Source organism: Bos taurus, chromosome 23 (assembly GCF_002263795.3).
Source record: "Bos taurus isolate L1 Dominette 01449 registration number 42190680 breed Hereford chromosome 23, ARS-UCD2.0, whole genome shotgun sequence".
Taxonomy (NCBI): Eukaryota; Metazoa; Chordata; class Mammalia; order Artiodactyla; family Bovidae; genus Bos; species Bos taurus.
This window is the reverse complement of record NC_037350.1, coordinates 25,400,343-25,418,546: the sequence shown is the minus strand read 5'-3', so window position 1 is coordinate 25,418,546 and position 18,204 is coordinate 25,400,343. Positions and strand designations below refer to the sequence as shown.

Sequence of the window (18,204 nt, the reverse complement as noted above, 5' to 3'; positions counted from 1 at the left end):
GAGTTGGTGATGGACAGGGAGGCCTGGCGTGCTGCGATTCAAGAGTCGGACACGACTGAGCAACTGAACTAAAGAAGAGAGATTTTTTTTTTTAAGGACTTGAATATAAGCTCACTTCCTCTTTTCTGAGTTCTTTCTCAGGGAAGCAGCACCTTATATCAGGGCTTCCCTGGTGGCTCAGATGGTAAAGAATCTGCCTGCAATGTGGGAGACGCAGGTTCGATCCTTGAATTGGCAAGATCCCCTGGAGAAGAGAATGGCTACTCACTCCAGTATTCTTGACTGGAGAATTCCATGGACAGAGGAGCCTGGTGGGCTGTAGTCCATGGGGTCGCAGAGTCAGACACGACTGAGCAGTTAACACGACACTCGCCTCACAGTTAGGCATCAGTGGTGCTGGAGCCCTTTGGCTGGTCCCTGTAGCATCTGTGCACTGTGCTAACAGCGGGGGTGATGGTTGTGCTTAGTCCGGTTGCCTGCACTGCGAGAACAGAAGTCATTTTTTCATTTGAATCTTCTCATCAAAACATCCGGGACTTCTTTATAGGGAAGATGAAAGACATCGAGCATTTGATGGGACAGGTGTTTTATTTTCCAGCCTCTCTGTAATTGTGGAGTCAGTGCTGTCGACACGTCTCCCCAGGCACCTGCAGCACTGCCTCCCCGCCTCTGGCTTTGAAGGTCCTCAATAGAGCTACAGAGCAGTTGCTCTGGTAACATTATATTCTAAACAGCCTTGTTTTTCTTTCCCTTCAGGCTTTCCTAAAATAGATAGGTTATTGTGGGAAAAACCAGATTTGGAAAAACACTTGAAAGACCTGGCAAGTAATTATTGCATTTTATTTAAAAATGATTTTGTTTACAAAAATATTTTGAAAAAGACATTTAGTACTCTTCTGCTTTTGCCTATTGAACAGAGGTGTAGAGAGGCTAAAATGTTGGTGAGGTTAATACTTACAAGAAAGACCTGACTGTTGCCTCAGACACTTCTTACTCACAGTTCCCTGACAGCTGAAATTCCTTGCTCAGAAAGAAACCTCTCTCGAGGGGAAGCATTGCCTCAGTTACTTGCCCATCCATTCACCTGGCACTGCCCTAGAGAATGCCTGCAGTGGGCACTCAGAGAGAAGGATGCAGCCCAGACAGCTTCTGCCTGAGCTGCATACACAGGGGACGGGGAGGGAAGGCCTTTCAGTAGAGACAAAGCTTTGACGTTGGTCCAGAGCCAGGCTAGACTCTTCTTAACTGACCTGCAGACCTTGTTAACCTGGCCTTGCAGCGGCTGTTAACAAGCTGGTGGTGGGTTGTTCAGTCGTCATTTGGGTTGTCCAACTCTCCGCGACCCCATGAACTGTAGCCTGGCAGGCTCCTCTGTCCATGGGATTTCCATGAATCCTGGAGTGGGTTGTCATTTCCTTCTCCAATTCCTGACCCAGGGATTGAACCCTCATCTCCTGCATTGCAGGCAGATTCTTTACTGCTGACCCACCAGGGAAGCCCGGTATAACAAGGTACCAGTCTACAAATGCTCAGCTAAAGCAGACTCAGTTTGCAAAGCAGGAGTCAGTAGGTAAGCTGGAAATCTCAGAGAATGCTCTCCTGGGGCTTCTGTATACAGCAAGACAGACCTAGTCACGAGCCTTCAAGTATTTGGGCAAGAAGAGCAGGCACTTGTCTGGAATCACAGCAAAGACATATACAGTACCTGCCTGTGCCTGGTACTGGTCCCGCTCACTCAGTGTTCGTCACATGGTTACTGACTCCATCCTGCAGAGGCAAAGTCCTGGTTGGACCTGGGATTCGAGTCTGAGATTCAGGCCATTGTGCATCACCTTCTCAGAACACTATCTCAGCTTGGGTTTTCTCTCCCAGCCACCTGCAGCCCCATAAAATACAAAATGAGTGTTCTTTGTGGGACGTGTGGAAGCAGCCTACCGGAAACCACCACTCAGGACACTGAACAGTGAGAGAAACAAACTGCAGCGTAAGAGAATAGGGCCCGAGGCTGGGGGAGAATGCCAGACATGCCTGTGTCAGGCTGCTCTGAGGACAAGCTGTTTGTTTCTGCTTTGTTCTGAAGCCTCCTCTAGTGCACAGAGCCTGTCCTTATGACGTAACCAAGAATATTGCAGTCAGCTGTAACCCAGGGGTGTTCCTGGTCCTAAGTGGAAAAAAGCACATTTGGAGGTCACGGGTATGAAATTATCTTAATGGGCATCCTTCTGCTCTGGACAGGAGAGATGTGAAATTCAAACCCACATGCTTTGACTTGACCCTGTTCCATAATAGCACTGCTAAGATTGATCAGCTAAACCCTAGAGAAAAGGTACTTTTCATTTGGGAGCATTCATGGTTCATTTTATTTTTTAAATTTTTTTAGACTTTTTGTTTTGGGCTATAGAGCTGCGATTCATGGGGTCGCAAAGAGTCGGACACGACTGAGCAACTGATCTGATCTGATAGTTGATTGACAATGCTGTGATAGTTTCAGGTGAACAGTGAAGGGGCTCAGCCATCCATATACATGCATCCATTCTTCCCCGAACTCCCCTTCCATCTGGGCTGCCACATAACTTTGAGCAGAGTTCCATGTGCTATACAGGAGGTCTTTGTGGTCATCCATTTTAAATATAGCGGTGTGTACATGTCCATCCCAAACTCCCTGACTATCTCTTTTCCCCCTCATCCTTGCCTCCTCCGGCAACCATAAGTTCATTCTTTAAGTCTGTGAGTCTCTTTCTGCATTCTAAGTTGATTTGTATCATTTCATTTTAGATTCCACATGTAAGGGATGTCATACGATATTTCTCCTTCTGTCTGACTGACTTTACTCAGTATGACAGTCTCTAGGTCTTCAGTTCAGTTCAGTTCAGTCACTCAGCCGTGTCCGACTCTTTGCGACCCCATGAATCGCAGCATGCCAGGCCTCCCTGTCCATCACCAACTCCCGGAGTTCACTCAGACTTACATTCATTGAGTCGGTGATGCCATCCAGCCATCTCATCCTCTGTCGTCCCCTTCTCCTCCTGCCCCCAATCCCTCCCAGCATCAGAGTCTTTTCCAATGAGTCTTTTCAACTCTTCGCATGAGGTGGCCAAAGTACTGGAGTTTCAGCTTTAGCATCATTCCTTCCAAAGAAATCCCAGGGCTGATCTTCACAATGGACTGGTTGGATCTCCTCGCAGTCCAAGGGACTCTGAAGAGTCTTCTCCAACACCACCGTTCAAAAGCATCAATTCTTTGGCACTCAGCCTTCTTCACAGTCCAACTCTCACATCCATACATGACCACAGGAAAAACCATAGCCTTGACTAGATGGACCTTTGTTGGCAAAGCAATGTCTCTGCTTTTGAATATGCTATCTAGGTTGGTCATAACTTTCCTTCCAAGGAGTAAACATCTTTTAATTTCATGGCTGCAGTCACCATCTGCAGTGATTTTGGAGCCCAAAAAAATAAAGTCTGACACTGTTTCCACTGTTTCCCCATCTATTTCCCATGAAGTGACGAGACCAGATGCCATGATCTTCATTTTCTGAATGTTGAGCTTTAAGCCAACTTTTTCACTCTCCTCTTTCACTTTCATCAAGAGGCTTTTTAGTTCCTCTTCACTTTGTGCCATGAGGGTGGTGTCATCTGCATATCTGAGGTTACTGATGTTTCTCCCGGCAATCTTGATTCCAGCTTGTGCTTCTTCCAGCCCAGTGTTTCTCATGATGTACTCTGCATATAAGTTAAATAAGCAGGGTGACAATACACAGCCTTGACATACTCCTTTTCCTATTTGGAACCAGTCTGTTGTTCCAGACTGTTCTAACTGTCCAGTTCTAACTGTTGCTTCCTGACCTGCATAGGTTTCTCTAGGTCTTATGGTTCATTTTAAACCAAACATCTGCTGAAGGTAAAGATCCAGTGAAAGGTCTGATTTTCCATAAAATTCTTCATGGTTAGAGTGTCTCCGTTGTGTTCTTATTAAGGACTCAGAACAGACAAAGAAGGTCAGAGGAGCTTGGAAGTTCTGTTGGAGATTACATTTGAACCCAGAGTCAGATTTTCTCAGGTGCTGGTCCCACCAGTGCCATGTAGAAGCTGTGTGACTCTGGACCACACACGTCGCTACTCACGTTTCCTTAGTAAAAACATGAACTTGATCCAGGTCTAAAAAAGTACACACTTGTACACACCCACAGGGACAGTCAAATCTGTGAAGACGTCAGCCTCACACACTGTTGGTGGGGTTGCTCATTTTAGCAAAGTCCCTCGGGTCCTAAGATGGTTGAATTTTACCATGGTTAGTGTCTGTTCTCGTGTCTGTTCTCGTTACCTTTCATTCCATTTCTGCTTAGATGGATATAACCACACAGCTCATCAAACTCTCATCACTAAAACCATTAGCCCCTTTTCAAAAGGGATCATCGTGTTGCTCTGAGATCTTGGGATGTCGGGTGAGTGACTGATAAGGGCCACACAGGAGGACGTTTGTCTTCTTAGTGTTTCAGGTGACTTTGTTTTCTTGAGATGCTGCAGTAGCGTTTCAGTAAGTGCCATGGAAGTGGTTATCGTACTACAGGGTATGTGCCCTATTTGTGGTTAAATTGTGGTATTAGATGAGAAAAGTCATCTCTTACCCAGAAAATCAACTTGAAATGCTTCTCTCCATGAACTGCATCATCCAGACCCAGCAGTGATGTTCTCCTCAGTTTTCTTCTTTGAAAAGATGCATGAAACCCCCTTTGCTTATTGAATTTGTCTCATAAGGAGAGAAGAAAGCTTCTAGCTGGGCTTTAATTATAGCTCTGCACATGCTCCTGGCCTAACTAAGTTTGCTTTACTCCAAAGAAGGGGAGCAATGCTTTGCTGTGGTGCTGTTTATGTCTTGGTTACTTGGGAAAAGCCAGATGTAGGGTACCTGGTGCTGCCTCGGTCGCTGGAGGGATCAAGGACTGGGGAGGGTGGTGGCCAGCTGCTCGCCAATGCCTGCTTTTCCACTGGAGCACGGTCCTGCCCTCTCGAGGTGATGCTCAGAAGTCAAGGTTGAACCCTGCTGCCCTCACTTCCGGTACCTCGCCGCTGGCCCCGCCCCCTGGGTCCTCCCCCAGGCTGCAGGGTGCTGAACGTTCAGGGATGGACCAGAGCTGCTCTTGGGAGGAAGCCAGGCCTGTCGAGAGCTTTGTCTCCTCTGAAGCACTCCTCACAGGCTGGAGGGGAGGCCAGGCCTTGGCTCTGAGAGCTTCTGGGCTGTTACTCAGACACACTGTTTTCTTCTGATGGGAACAGAGAGACCAGGGTCCTGATACCGGCCACCTTTACAAAAGGTGCAGAGAGGCTTAGATAAATCAACTTGAACTCCAATGCTCAATCCTCATGTGTTAAATTATCCTGCCCCCTGCTCCCCACCTCCTTTTTTTATCCTATCCCTTTTGAAGCCAAGGATATTCAAGAATTAAAACTTAACATGTCCCCAGTAGGACATTTGATGAGGACTGGTTTTCATCTTGTGAACAGAAGACTTTTTTCCTGCAAATAAAACAGCAGGTCTAGATTTAAGGGACAAGAAGCAGCACCTTGAACTCTGTGGTTAGTTGAGCAGATATTTGTTCAGCATCTCTTGTGTATTAGTCCTCCCTCTGTTGGATTTTGTGGATGAGGGAGCTGCAGCCAGTGCCGCCAAGAACTTAGACAGCAGAGCTTAAGACAGAGCCAGTGACACAGGGCTTAAAGATCACGTGAGCAGATAGGTGTAAGTCATGGTAGGGTTGGCCCAGAGGCAGGAGACCAGGCTTGACCTGGAGTGCTCAAGAGAGCAGTCATGAAGAAATAGAATTTTAGCTGACCTTTGAAGGATAGAGAAAATTTTGAGAGCATTGCAGTTGAAAAGGATAAAGTAATGGTTGTTTCCAGCAGTTACTGTGCTTACCTTTTCTACCAGGCTGGGTGAGATAAGCCTTCCATACTTCATCTCATTAACTTCCCATGGCAACCTGAACAGGAGACAGTCTTTATCCTATTTGAGGAGTGAGGAAACTAAGATCTAAAGAGCTGCTGTCTGTTTTTGTAAATAAAGTTTTATTGGTTTCCTGTTTTATGGTATTTAAGTGCACTCCTCCCCCTCCCCCCCCCACCCCCGCCATTGGTGATATGATATGAAAGAACTACAAGTTTCTTTTTTTTTTTTAAGTCTACCTTTATTTTGGGGGCTTCCCAGGTGCTGCAGTGAAAGAATCTGCCAATTCAGGAGACTCAAGTTTGATCCATGGGTCAGGAAGATCCCCTGGAGGAGGAAATGGCAACCCACTCCAGTATTCTTGCCTGGAAAATTCCCTGGACAGAGGAGCCTAGCAAGCTACAGACCTTGGGGTTGCAGAGAGTCGGACACTACTGAGCACAAGCACTAACTAACCTTTAATATTGTTGTTTTTTTAAATTTCTTTGGCTGGGAGAGCTCTTCATTGTGGCTTGGGGGCTTAGTTGCCCCACAGCATGCGGGATCTTAATTCCTGGACCAGGGATTGAACCACGTCCCCAGCTTTGGAAGGAGGAGTCTTAACCACTAGACCACCAGGGAAGTCCTTCAAGTTTCTATTTTTAAGAGAAGGCCTCTGTGAACAAAGACTTTACATTCTCTTCTGGTGTATTTGAAAACATTTGCCCCTTCTTACTGTCAAGGGGAAAAAGTACGCATACTTAGAGCAGATGCCCAGAAGTGGTGTTGAGTTTGCTTTGAACTTTCTACGCTGTCTCTACTCGCTGCACCTGTGATCAGAAACATCAATTCAGGAAACAGCCCACTGGGCTCAAGGTGCAGAGTGGGGAGGGGAGCGGTGTGCACTTTATAGAAGAAGAAACAGATTTTTCCCTTGGAGAGTGTATCCCACCTGGGAGAGGATCACACCTGTAATCTGGGCTTCTTTGTCTCCATCCTTTAATCCAGTAGAGTTCCAAAAAGTTCTTTTTCCGTACCCTCCAGCTGCAGTAGATAATTTATCAGTTTCCTCATAGGATAGAAGGAAGGGCAGCAAAGAACACTGAGTTGAGATGACACCTCTCTCCCCTCAGGTTTCCACCCTAGCACAAGTCCTACACACACACACTTTCTCTCTCTCTGTCTCTGCTTTAGACTCAGGCTTTATTTCTTGATTGCTGGGACTTCTAATAGGTCTGTATGCAGTATGCTTAACGGGCATGACTTTAGAAAGGGAAAGACCAGAAAGATAATACACCTTCCAATAAATTCTCTGTGGGTCTGGTTTTTTGAAGATAGTATAGTTTACATGTGACCTGTCTTCAAAAAAGATTAATGTAGTACTGTAAAAAATTAAAACAGAACCTTTGGAAATAATTTAATCCAGCCTTCTCCTCTTAGAGTAAAACATGATCAAGGGCTAGGGGAATTTAGGTGACTTGGTAAATTCTGCTCCCTACTCCTGGATTATTTTCGTTAGAAAATGATGTGCTCTGAATCATTGTGCTTGTCTTTGGCCACATAACTCGTGCTTTTTTCAGGTGCACAAGATGACAATGCAAAGCAAAAATAACAAGGGAAGTTAGTAGAAGGAAAGTCAGATTGAAGCAGGGTGTTGAGTGTGAGCACAGTGGCTACACCCACTGCTGGCTTCTATCTCTGAGGTCAGACTGGATGGAAGTTGACCTGTTTGTCTTCAGACCCTTGTGATCAGCTGACGTTCCCTGCATGCAGCCCCCGGCCCTAGTCATGCTCTGTGGGAGAACCTTGAGGTTCTGTTGTGTGTCAGTTACATCTTTCTCACAACACTGGTAGGTGAACTGTTTCTTGCTGGAATCAGATAGCATGAAACCAGTGGCTCCCACTCCTAGTTGCACATCCCACTTGCCTGAGTGTGTTGTGAAAGGCCCCACAGTGGCCTGGAGGAGGCCAGCCATTCGTCATTTTTAAAAGTTCCCCCGGTAAGCCTGTCATACAGCTGGGATGGGAACCACTGTTTAAAGCCAGTGGTTCTGAAACATCAGTTGCCTCGAAAATCACCTAAACAGCCTGTTCTTACACCACGGAATTTCACACCCAGCAATGTCTGATTTGGTGGGTCTAGGGTTGGGCCCCAGATTCTGTATTTCTAGCAAATTCCTGGGTGCTCCTGGGAGAGGCTGCTGTTGGGTGGGAACCACACGTTAAAAAGCACAGTGTTAGATTCTCTGGGGTTTTGGTTCTGACAGTCCAGCTGGGGCCCTGGCATTTGCATGTCACTTGAGTTGCCTTGTGATGCTCATGCATCTGGACTGGGGAACATGCCAAGAACCACACACTGAGGCCTGGGGGCCGGTTCCTCATTTGGGATCCACGATGAGCTCAGGCATGAAGTAGACCACCTCTGATTTCTCCTCCCCTGCCCCGTTGACCACCAGAGGGAGGGCCACCAGGAACACTTGAGGACGCCAAAGCTTCAGAAGGAGGTGGTGAGCTGCAGTCTACATGGAGAAAGAGGCCCATCTCATGGGTGTCTGGCTGGCTGGGATGCAGTGGGTAGACAGTGGACATGCACAGGGGCTCAGATTACACCTTCCCTCTGGAACAGGTCCTTAGGTCCCCCCCAGCAGGTGTTGACCTGGTATGGCAGCTGAGGCCCCCAGGGGGAGCTGGCGACCCTGCACTCTGCCCCTCACGTCAGGGTCCTCTCTGTGGCACTGCAGTGCCCACCCTGCCACAGATGAATTCTGCATTGTGGGCACAGCTCAGTTCTCAGAGATCTGAGCCATGGATCTGCAGGTGATGCAGAAAACAGTGAAGAGGCTGAGGCTGGACTCAGTTGCCCGAAGCTGGCAGCAGTGGTTCTCTAAGTGAGGGCTCTAGACCAGCCTCAGGTTCACCTGGGAACCTACGAGAAATAGGAATTCTTGGGCCCCACCCCAGACCTGCTGGATGCCCATCCATCTGCCTTTCAACGTGTCCTTAACTTCATTCTGGGCCTACGCATTCAGGTTTGAGAAAGCCAGTGGTTTCCCCCAAGGCCGTGGCAGGGCAGGACCCTGATCGGATCAGATTAGGAGCCCACACATGTTTGGATCCCTTGGGCCTCAGGATTGGGGAGGTGCTTGTGACAGAGGGTTCTGAAGAAAGGCAGCGTGGCCAAGCAGGGCCTGTAGAGGCGGCTGCAGTGGCTCTGGGCCCACCCTTCAGGAAACTGAGTCCCTAGGCTTTTGAACTCCCCCAATTCACCCTCCCCTGTCATCATGGTTTTCTTGCCCAGAGCACCCTTGACCCCGCACAGCCCACAGTCTACACGGATTCTCAAACTATGAAGTCTAATTGAATAGGGCATTTCCTGATTCTGATTTTGTTGGTGACTGGGTTTTTCTCTCTTTTCCTTTTTTCCCCAGTTAGTGACGGGAGTATGGGAAGGCCAGTACAACTTCTTCTGTCAGGGCACACGCAGTGGAGGAGAAGCGGACATGAAGGTACTGGCTCTTTGTTTTCTTAATAAAGAAATTGTACCAGAGACAAGATGGCCATCCAGGTAATCCCTGTGGACATTGTTTAAAAAGAATTTTAAAAGCGGTGTGTGCCCATGGTAAGGGAAATTAAGCAGCCTGGAACGTATAGGAGGGGAACTAAAATCTCCCTGTCTGCAAAAGTGAGTCCTGTTAACATCTTCCAGGGAAGACAGCGTGCATGCGCTTACCAGTATTTGCTCTCTGTTTACATAAACAGGTTCATCAGGTGATGTCTTTAATCATCACCTCTGGGTGTGATCTATAGAGTCCAGCTTCCATACTGGAGTATTTTTCAGGGTTTTGTTTTAAATAAAAGGCTGCAGTCTACCCTCAGCCTGGCAGTCATTTCCTCAGAGCCCCCATGAAGAGCCCCCTGTACGGCATTTCACCAGGCACAGCACAGCACTGGACATCCAGGTTTCTTTCTCGCTCTGCCATGTGTCCTGTCACCTGCTCCACGCCAGCCCCTGAAATCGGAAGTGCCTTTCTCGTGGTTTTCCTCCTCCGATGGCTCCAGAGGGAACAGGCAGCCTACAGGGATTTGTTAAAGAGTTGTGAAGGGCGTGAAGCCCTTGTAGAGCTTGCCCTGCGTTCACAACCCCCCACCCACCCCCAGGTGTTCTGGTCAAAGGCCCTGCAGAGAGACTAGCTTCAGCGGGGCTAGTGGGGCGGTGAGGTCCCGGGGTGGGCGCACAACCCTGCGGGAGACGCTGACAGCCCCTTCGTCCTAGATCATCCGCGTCCTGTGGTGGTACTACTTCTCCAAGCTCATCGAGTTCATGGACACCTTCTTCTTCATCCTCCGCAAGAACAACCACCAGATCACGGTCCTGCATGTGTATCACCACGCCAGCATGCTCAACATCTGGTGGTTCGTGATGAACTGGGTCCCCTGCGGCCACTGTGAGTCTGAACGTCTTTGGGGACAGGTGTGAGCAGAGAGGCTGAGTTGAAACTAAGGCTCTGAGGGGAAAGGTGCCGTTTCTGCAGGTTTCTGGGTCAGGCCTTTGACCGTGGTGTCCAGATTGCCTTTAATGACGGTCTGCGTGGCCTGTGCACTCAGCAAGCCGACAGATCCTTTCTCTGGTTTGGGGCACACCCTGTGCTAATGCGGCAGGATGAGGGAAAGACCAGATTCCAGTCTGGGGCACTTGAACAAATCTGGGCAGAATTCTCTGTTCCAGGTTGTTTATCCTTGTTTCTATACACATTTGGAAGGTGTTTGACTGGCAGGGACAGACCAGGAAGATGGAAACGTGCCAAGGAGTGGGCTTCAGGGAACAAGCTTTCGCTGCAGTACCTCAAGGCGTCTGCACATCCTCTGACATAGTGACCCTCACATTCCTGGAGCATGTTTAGCTGGGCAGCTTCTGGGACAAGCACCAACATTTGAAGTAAATTCTCTAAGAAGGATATGGAAAGCTTGTGGTCTGGAAGTGTCCCGTAGTTCCCTACGATGAGGTTGTCCCCGTCGGGTTCAGCCCAGGAGGGCTAATATGTCCCGGTCAGAGTTCCTGATATCCATCACCGACAAACTTGATCCTCTCAGTCTGCTCACGTGTTTTCCCCCAGGATAGCACCGCCCTTGATTAACTTGGCCCACCAGGATGCACACAGTTAGAGGAATCTAGAACCAGCAAGAGCTTTCCAAGTACAGCTCCTTCCACTTTGGGAGAACCCTGAGACAGTAGAAGGATTGGTAGAGCTCGCGCTCCCTGGCTGTAGGTTATCTGACTTAACTTTCTAATAGAAACGGCACCTGCCCACATTTTAAAGTGTGTTAGTCACCCAGTTTTATCCAACTCTTTGTAACCCCAAGGACTGTAGCCTGCCAGGTTCCTCTGTCCATGGAGTTTCCCAGGCAAGAATATTGGAGCAGGTAGCCATTCCCTTTCCCAGGGCGATCTTCCTGGCCCAGGGATTGAACCCGGGTCTCCTGCATTTCAGACAGATTCTTTTACCGTCCGAGCTACCTGGAAAGCCCCAATGGAAGAAGGCTTTAAATGTCAGATCCCGCAGAATGACAAATGAGAAACAATCAGAGAATGGATATGACTCGTCCAAGGTCACACCCCCAGTTACTGTCATAGCCCAGCCTGACCACAGAGGGAGGGGAAAGCTGGTTGCTTTGCTTGGTTGCTGGCTATGGGGGCAGAGGACCGAGAGTCTGAGAAAAGACCGGGTGATTCTACTGGAAATGACAAATTGTGACGTAAATAATGGATCTCTCATCTCTAAGGAACTGGGCTCTAGACTCTGTCTTACTGATCAGGATATACGGCCTCTGCACCACAGCCCTCCTCCCCAGACTCAGCAAATGTGTAGAGACGGCCAGCTTTGAGCTTCCCACTCTTTGCGGCTGTCTTTCCCCAAGGCTTCAATGGAGTATCGGGGCACTTGGGCAGCATCCTCTGGGAGTGGGTGGCGGCCAGGCAGCAAAGCCTTTAGCTTCCAGAGCGAGGTGGGTGGTTCCTGACTCCTGGTTGGATGCCCACCTGATAGCTGACCCTGGGCTTGAAGCCTCTTGACGGCTGCCTGCCCGTGTGGAAATTGATTTCTGGTCACACGCCCGTGCAGTGCCAGCTTGCTGCTGCAGTGTTTGCCTGTTCAAAAACTTTTTTTTTTTTTTTTCATTTTTGAATTTAAAAAGAATCTTGGGTTTTGTTACCTGTCACATACAGGACACTGATGCATCCTCCTCACCAATTCCCTCTGTTCCTACAGCTTACTTTGGCGCCACACTTAACAGCTTCATCCACGTCCTCATGTACTCGTACTACGGGCTGTCGTCCATCCCGTCCATGCGGCCGTACCTCTGGTGGAAGAAGTACATCACGCAGGGCCAGCTGGTGAGTCAGGCAGCCTCTTTCTGCCAGCACTTGCCGCCTGGGGGGCACTGAGCTCTTCCTGGGCCGCCCTTGCTGCCCTCCTGGCTTCGGTGTTGTTGACTAGCTCCTGAGAGGTGCCTTTCCCATCCTTCCTCTCTCTCGATCCAGTTAAACACCTTGAAGTGAGCAGAGCGGAGAATTCCATCCATTTCAGTCAATGGAGACACCACGCCAGTGGGCAGGCAGCTAGTTGAATCGGGGAACAAAGACTAAACAGAATCCTTGGACTCTTAAGTTCAGCCCTTTCTTCTTAGTTTGTGCACAGAACATCCATGTGTGTCCGTGTTTTCTAATTATAATCCAAATCCAAGGTGCGTCTGTGTGCCTATGTTTCCAGGAGTGCCAGGATTTGCTGGGAGGAGCGCGAGTCCAGGCTGTGCTAAGTCGCTTCAGTCATGTCCGACCCTTTGCGCCCCTATGGACTGTAGCCCGCCAGACGAGCCCAGCTTGCCAGTAGGTTACTAGGCAGCAAGGATGCAGGTGCCAGGCGACCGCTCAGCCCGTGTGGTGGCGGGGATGGCACTGCAGTGCCCCAGGTGACAGCCCCTTCCTGGGCCCACGTCCCAGCAGCTGTTTGCACTTGATGGTTATTTCCCACCGTCCTTGTTAAAGCTTTCCTTGGTTGTCAGTATACTATATAGCCTTTTCTTCCCCCCTTGTGATTTCTTTCATAAACTGATTACTAATACTATCACTACTGTTCGAATGCTGACATTCCTTGAGCTTACCACGTGCTCATGTCAAGCGAGCAGTTTTACAGGGATTGTTCCAGTAGCCTGATTTTATGTTGTTATCCCCACTTTATAGAGGAGGATGCGGAGGCGATAGCCTAGGGCTAGCTGACTCGTTGACATTAGATACTAAATTCTTAGCCCTGGTCTTGCCTTCTTAACACATTCTTTTCTAAGGAAACCAAGCTGATTCAGATCCCTCTGTGTCAGTTGTGATTCTTCAACGTTGCAAAATAACCATCTGGGGAAAAAAAATTTGAGAAGAGCTTCTGAGCTGCTTCTGTGTTTGGTGTTTCATTAGCACCTCTTTGCCGGCTGCCGGACGATCCTTGTTGTGTCCCCTCACCCACTTGTGAGGAAGACTCACTGTTCATCCGCCTCCTCATTACACATGAGAAGTGATGCCAGGCTTGACTTGCTGCACGTAGTGTGGTTCTGCTGAAGCCACATGTAGAGCAGGCTGGAGAGCTGGTCTCCTGTTGGCCTCTGCCCTTTGAGGTGGACGATTGCACCTAGTTTCCCTGTATTTATTCTATGCGCCACTTACAGTTACTTCTCAGTCTAGAAAACTTACCTTAAAAAAAGGAAACAACAACAGCAACAACAAAAAAAAAACAGTTCCCTACATAGAAACACTGAGAGGTGGCCCGAAATCCCGTGGGCGGAGCCTCGTCCTCCACTCACTCCTTAAAGGTCCCCGTCCAGCAGCTGTCCCTTATCTTAACCCCTTCTCGCCGTTTCCCTGCTTCTCAAGATGTACCTGCCAGAAATAATCTATGGAATTAGCACTATATCCTAGGAAGAAAGTAAGTCTGTCTCCCAACCCCAGCCTTCACCAAATCAGAAGGTCCACGGATAAGGAGGGGGAAAGGGTCCCATGGGATTGCACATCCTGCAGTGAGGTTCCTGGTCCCTCTAAACATACACTCCATGCCCATCCTTCCTTTATGAAGAATTAGCAAAAAGTACAGTTGCATCTCCTGTACTGTATTTCTGAAGTGTGTGTGTGTGTTGGGTTTTTTAAAATGTTTTCTCTTTTTTCCTTCCTTCCAGCTTCATTGAGAGCTAATTCACATATAATACTGTATTAGTTTACAGTGTACAACATAAGGATTTTGATGTGTGTATGTTGTAAATCTACTCCCAGAACTTCCAAATATACAATGAAAGCGTTGCTGGCTATTCCCCGAGCTTTAGAGAAGGTGACTGCAGCAGTTGGAAAGGGAGGAGTGTACACATAAGACAAACACAGATGCATAAGAGGTTTGGGATATGTTTAGCATATGCTTCATGATTTTGAAATGACCTCTGTACCTACAGAAAGGTTAGTAAGTGTTCATTCCCAGACTCGGGGGTGCAGGGTACAGCGCCCATTTGGCAGACGCCTTGACCTTGGGCCATGGCCGCATATTCAGCTCTGTCTCCTCCCCACCCAGCTTCAGTTTGTGCTGACCATCATCCAGACCAGCTGTGGGGTCATCTGGCCGTGTACCTTCCCTCTCGGTTGGTTGTATTTCCAGATTGGATACATGATTTCTCTGATCACCCTCTTCACAAACTTCTACATTCAGGTAAATCTCACTCTTCTGTGGTGATTGGGATTTGGGGTCTTTGCAGCCAAGGCCCTCATTCATTCCTTTATTGAGAAGCCCCTGCCTTGGCAGGAGCAGGGTGGAGGTGGGGTCACTGCCACTGTGGAAGGTGCTGAAGTCTGGCCAGACCTTGGAGTTCTGGGGCTTTGGCACAAGAGGTTCCAGGTCCCTGTGGGAAAGCAGAGCTGTCCCGTTCTGCTTCCCTGGGGCTGCTGCAGACATGGCATAGATGAGTCTCAATCTCAGTCTCTCAGCCCCACTGCCCTGAACTCCAGGGCTAAATTAAATATCTGAAGAATTTTCCATTACAGTCCCCAGCTACAGAAAGAAATCAGCCTTTTTTCCCAGTTTTCTTACACTTCCTCCCCACACTGCTCAGGCTTGGGGGCGCAGATCGTTCCCAAGTGCATGATGTGGTGTAGGTTTCTGCCCACAGAAGGGTTTGTTCAGGGCTGATGCTTTGGGGGAGCCTGACCTGTGTGGTCACTGTTGACTCTCCTACTTCCCATTACCCCTGGGTCTCGTGTGTCCCTGCTCCGTGAGCTGGGCCTGGCTCCGAGCAGGCACAGGGGCTGGGCAGGAGCAAAATAAGAGTCCCTGAGCAGAGGCAGGAAAGGCAGATCACATGCAGCAGCACCAGCCCCCCTCCATGCCAGGGTGGGGGGTGCCCAGCACATTTGGCCTCCCTGCGCCCCTTCCAGACAGACACCTTTTCCCAGACATATCTGGGGTGGCAGCTCTGGGTTGCATCTTCCTCCTGCCTGGCTGGTAGCTCATGCTGCACTTCAGGGCAAGGACAGATACAAGGGAGGTTATTAAAGAAAAGATGGGGCCCAACAGAGCTGAAGTCATACCTGTTTTGACTGCCATTCATGGCAGAGTGCTGTTGTAAGTAAAGGGCCAAGACAGTTGCTACAGCCACGAGACAGTTTGAAGGCAGAGGATGTGAGTGACAGCGGGAGACAGCAGGGCAGAGCCGAGTGAAGTGTGAATTGTATTTTCAGTCTAATCGTCAAACAACATCCATACCTCTGCCCGTGATTCAGTGAACATACCCAGGCTGAGCCTCAGAAAATGAAAGAATGATTGAAACCAGTGGCAAAAAAAAAAAAAACCCAAAACATTTTCCAGGTCGCTTGGGCACAGACATTCCTTCTTAATACGGTAGCACCGGTCCCCAGAGGCTCTTGCCCTGGCATTAGGGATGTGGCCGGGCCCCACCCCCACCCCCGCCGTGGCTCCCATCTGCCCTTATGTGTTGCAGACCTACAACAAGAAGGGGGTCTCCCGGAGGAGAGAGCACCAAAAGGACCACCAGAACGGCTCCGTGGCCGCCGTGAACGGCCACATCAGCAGCTTTTCTTCCCTGGAGAACAATGTGAAGCCGAGGAAGCAGCGGAAGGACTGAGGTCCGAGGGTTGGCAGCCTCTGAACCACATCGTCTGATTGTAAGCACATCTGAGTTGTGCCCGATGCTCGTTAACAGCTGCTGTAACTAGTCAGCCTACAATAGTGTGACTCACGTAGGACCTCTTCCATCAATTCCAAACCCCTAGAAAATGTAGACAGATTATCCAAGTAGGCATAAGATTTTTTAACATTTCTGGGCTCTCACCGACCCCTGCGCTAGACTGTGGAGGGCGTGTTATTGTAGTACACGACACTGCTGTTGCCTTATTAGTTATAACATGATAGGTGCTGAATTGTGATTCACAATTTAATAACACTGTAATCCAAACTTTTTTTTTTTAACTATAGATCATGCATGTGATTGTAAATTTGTATAATGTTGTTACAGTAGAGAAACACACATGCCTTAAAATTGAAAAAGCAGGGCCCAAAGCTTATTAGTTCAATTAGGGTATGTTTCAAGTTTTTATTCATTTCTTATAGCTCCGTTCAGAAAAATCAACAACCATGATTTATGAAACCTAACGTGTGACACAGAACTTCAGGTGACTTGTCTGTGTGAAATCGGCACCTTCAGTTTTTGTAATGTTGGCTTTAAATCAGGCAGGTTCAGATCTAGTGGAACAGTCAGTTTAACTTTTTAACAGATCTTATTTTTTTATTTTGAGTGCCACTATTAATAATGTAAAAAGGGAGGGAGGAGCTAAAGCAGTCTTGATGAAACTTAAATATATATTCTTTGTCTTCAAGATTTCAGGAAGTGTGTAGGATGAGTAGGCTGTTTTAAATGTCAGAAGTGTAAGTGTTTTTATACAGGAAACAAAGCCCATTTTGCTTTCCACTTAGAGAAGATATATACTTTTCAAGAGACATAACTGAATAGTTAACCATTTGACAGAGGCCCATAGATGAGCAGTGCGGGGACCAGTTGCCAGGGTCCAAATTCGGATTGATTTCTCTACTGCTATCTATCTGTTTTGACACAAACTTCCTTTGAAAATGTGCCTAGCTTACCATAATGAATGGGGAAGGGTGGGGTGGGAAGGACTTTAGAAAAATTCAAGGTAAAATTAAACAGATAGCTGCAGCATGAGAAAACTGGAGAACTGAGTAGAGATGGTTTGGTTAATGTGAATCTAATAGCACCTGTAAGGTTTTTTTTTTCCCTGCTCCGACTCTAAAGATTTGTTTAGAAACGCTTGTTTAAAAATAAGACTGCTTATCATAAAATCATGTCTCATACCCTAGAAGCAGGGGTCAAACAGATAGACTGTTTTGTGTGTGTGTCATTTTAAAGTGTTGGAATTTAGCCTCTGAATACCTTCTCCACAGGAGGAAAAATACATTCATTGAACCACTCGTGACACATCTGAGAAGGTCATTGACAATGTATAAATGAATGGTTTGATATTTATGTAAATATCAGTTTATCATGCTTTAATTTTGCACATTCATATTACAGGGAGCCAGTTGGGTTCTCTTAATTAGTCTTGTGGGTTTTCTGTTTGGAAGGAGTCACGGCATCTGTTTACATTTACCTTATCAAATCTAGAATGTGTATATTTGTAAATGTATGTCTTCCTAGGTACTAGTTTGAGAATGTCTTTACATATTTCAACACAGAAACTATAACATTCAATAGTGTGCTGTCAAAGTGTGCTTAAGCTCATCTGGATATACCCACAATGTTAAATAATGTCTAAAATTAATCATTAAAACGTTTTTGATTACCTGTGCTTGGTTTTACATTGTTAATATGCTGCTAATTCTGAAAGACTGGAGAAAAGTCTTCTTTTCTTCACCATCTAGAAGTCACCCAAAAAAATGATGTAAATAATTCAGTTTGGAAGGTTATACTGTGGCTCAGCTCACATTAGGAGGGATCCCCACATTGTTAGGCATGATGGTGGCTGCATCCCAGTTCCTTCCTCTAAGCCTTCCCTGGTTTCCATACTAAAGGCCCCAGCTCTGAGCCCACTCCTTTTTCTTCCCTCCCCTCCCCTCCCCCTTCCTTTCCCCAAGCTGTTACAATTACTTTCCTAGATCTAGACCAGAAGTCTGCACATTTTTTCTGGAAAGAGCCAGCTATTACCTGTCTTAGGCTTTGCAGACCACACTG

The 18,204-nt window shown here is 47.7% G+C and overlaps 1 protein-coding gene across 1 annotated transcript in view; it reads left to right on the top strand.

Annotated features, from left to right (window-relative positions):
• Positions 1–17,815, top strand: part of ELOVL5 (ELOVL fatty acid elongase 5) — a 73,289-nt gene extending 55,474 nt beyond the window's left edge. Inside the window, 5 exon segments of the mRNA NM_001046597.1 lie at positions 9,351–9,428; positions 10,196–10,367; positions 12,189–12,313; positions 14,520–14,654; positions 15,940–17,815. Coding sequence (NP_001040062.1) covers positions 9,351–9,428; positions 10,196–10,367; positions 12,189–12,313; positions 14,520–14,654; positions 15,940–16,083 — 654 coding nt within the window. The 3' untranslated portion in view covers positions 16,084–17,815.
• Positions 17,816–18,204: the final 389 nt, after the last annotated feature.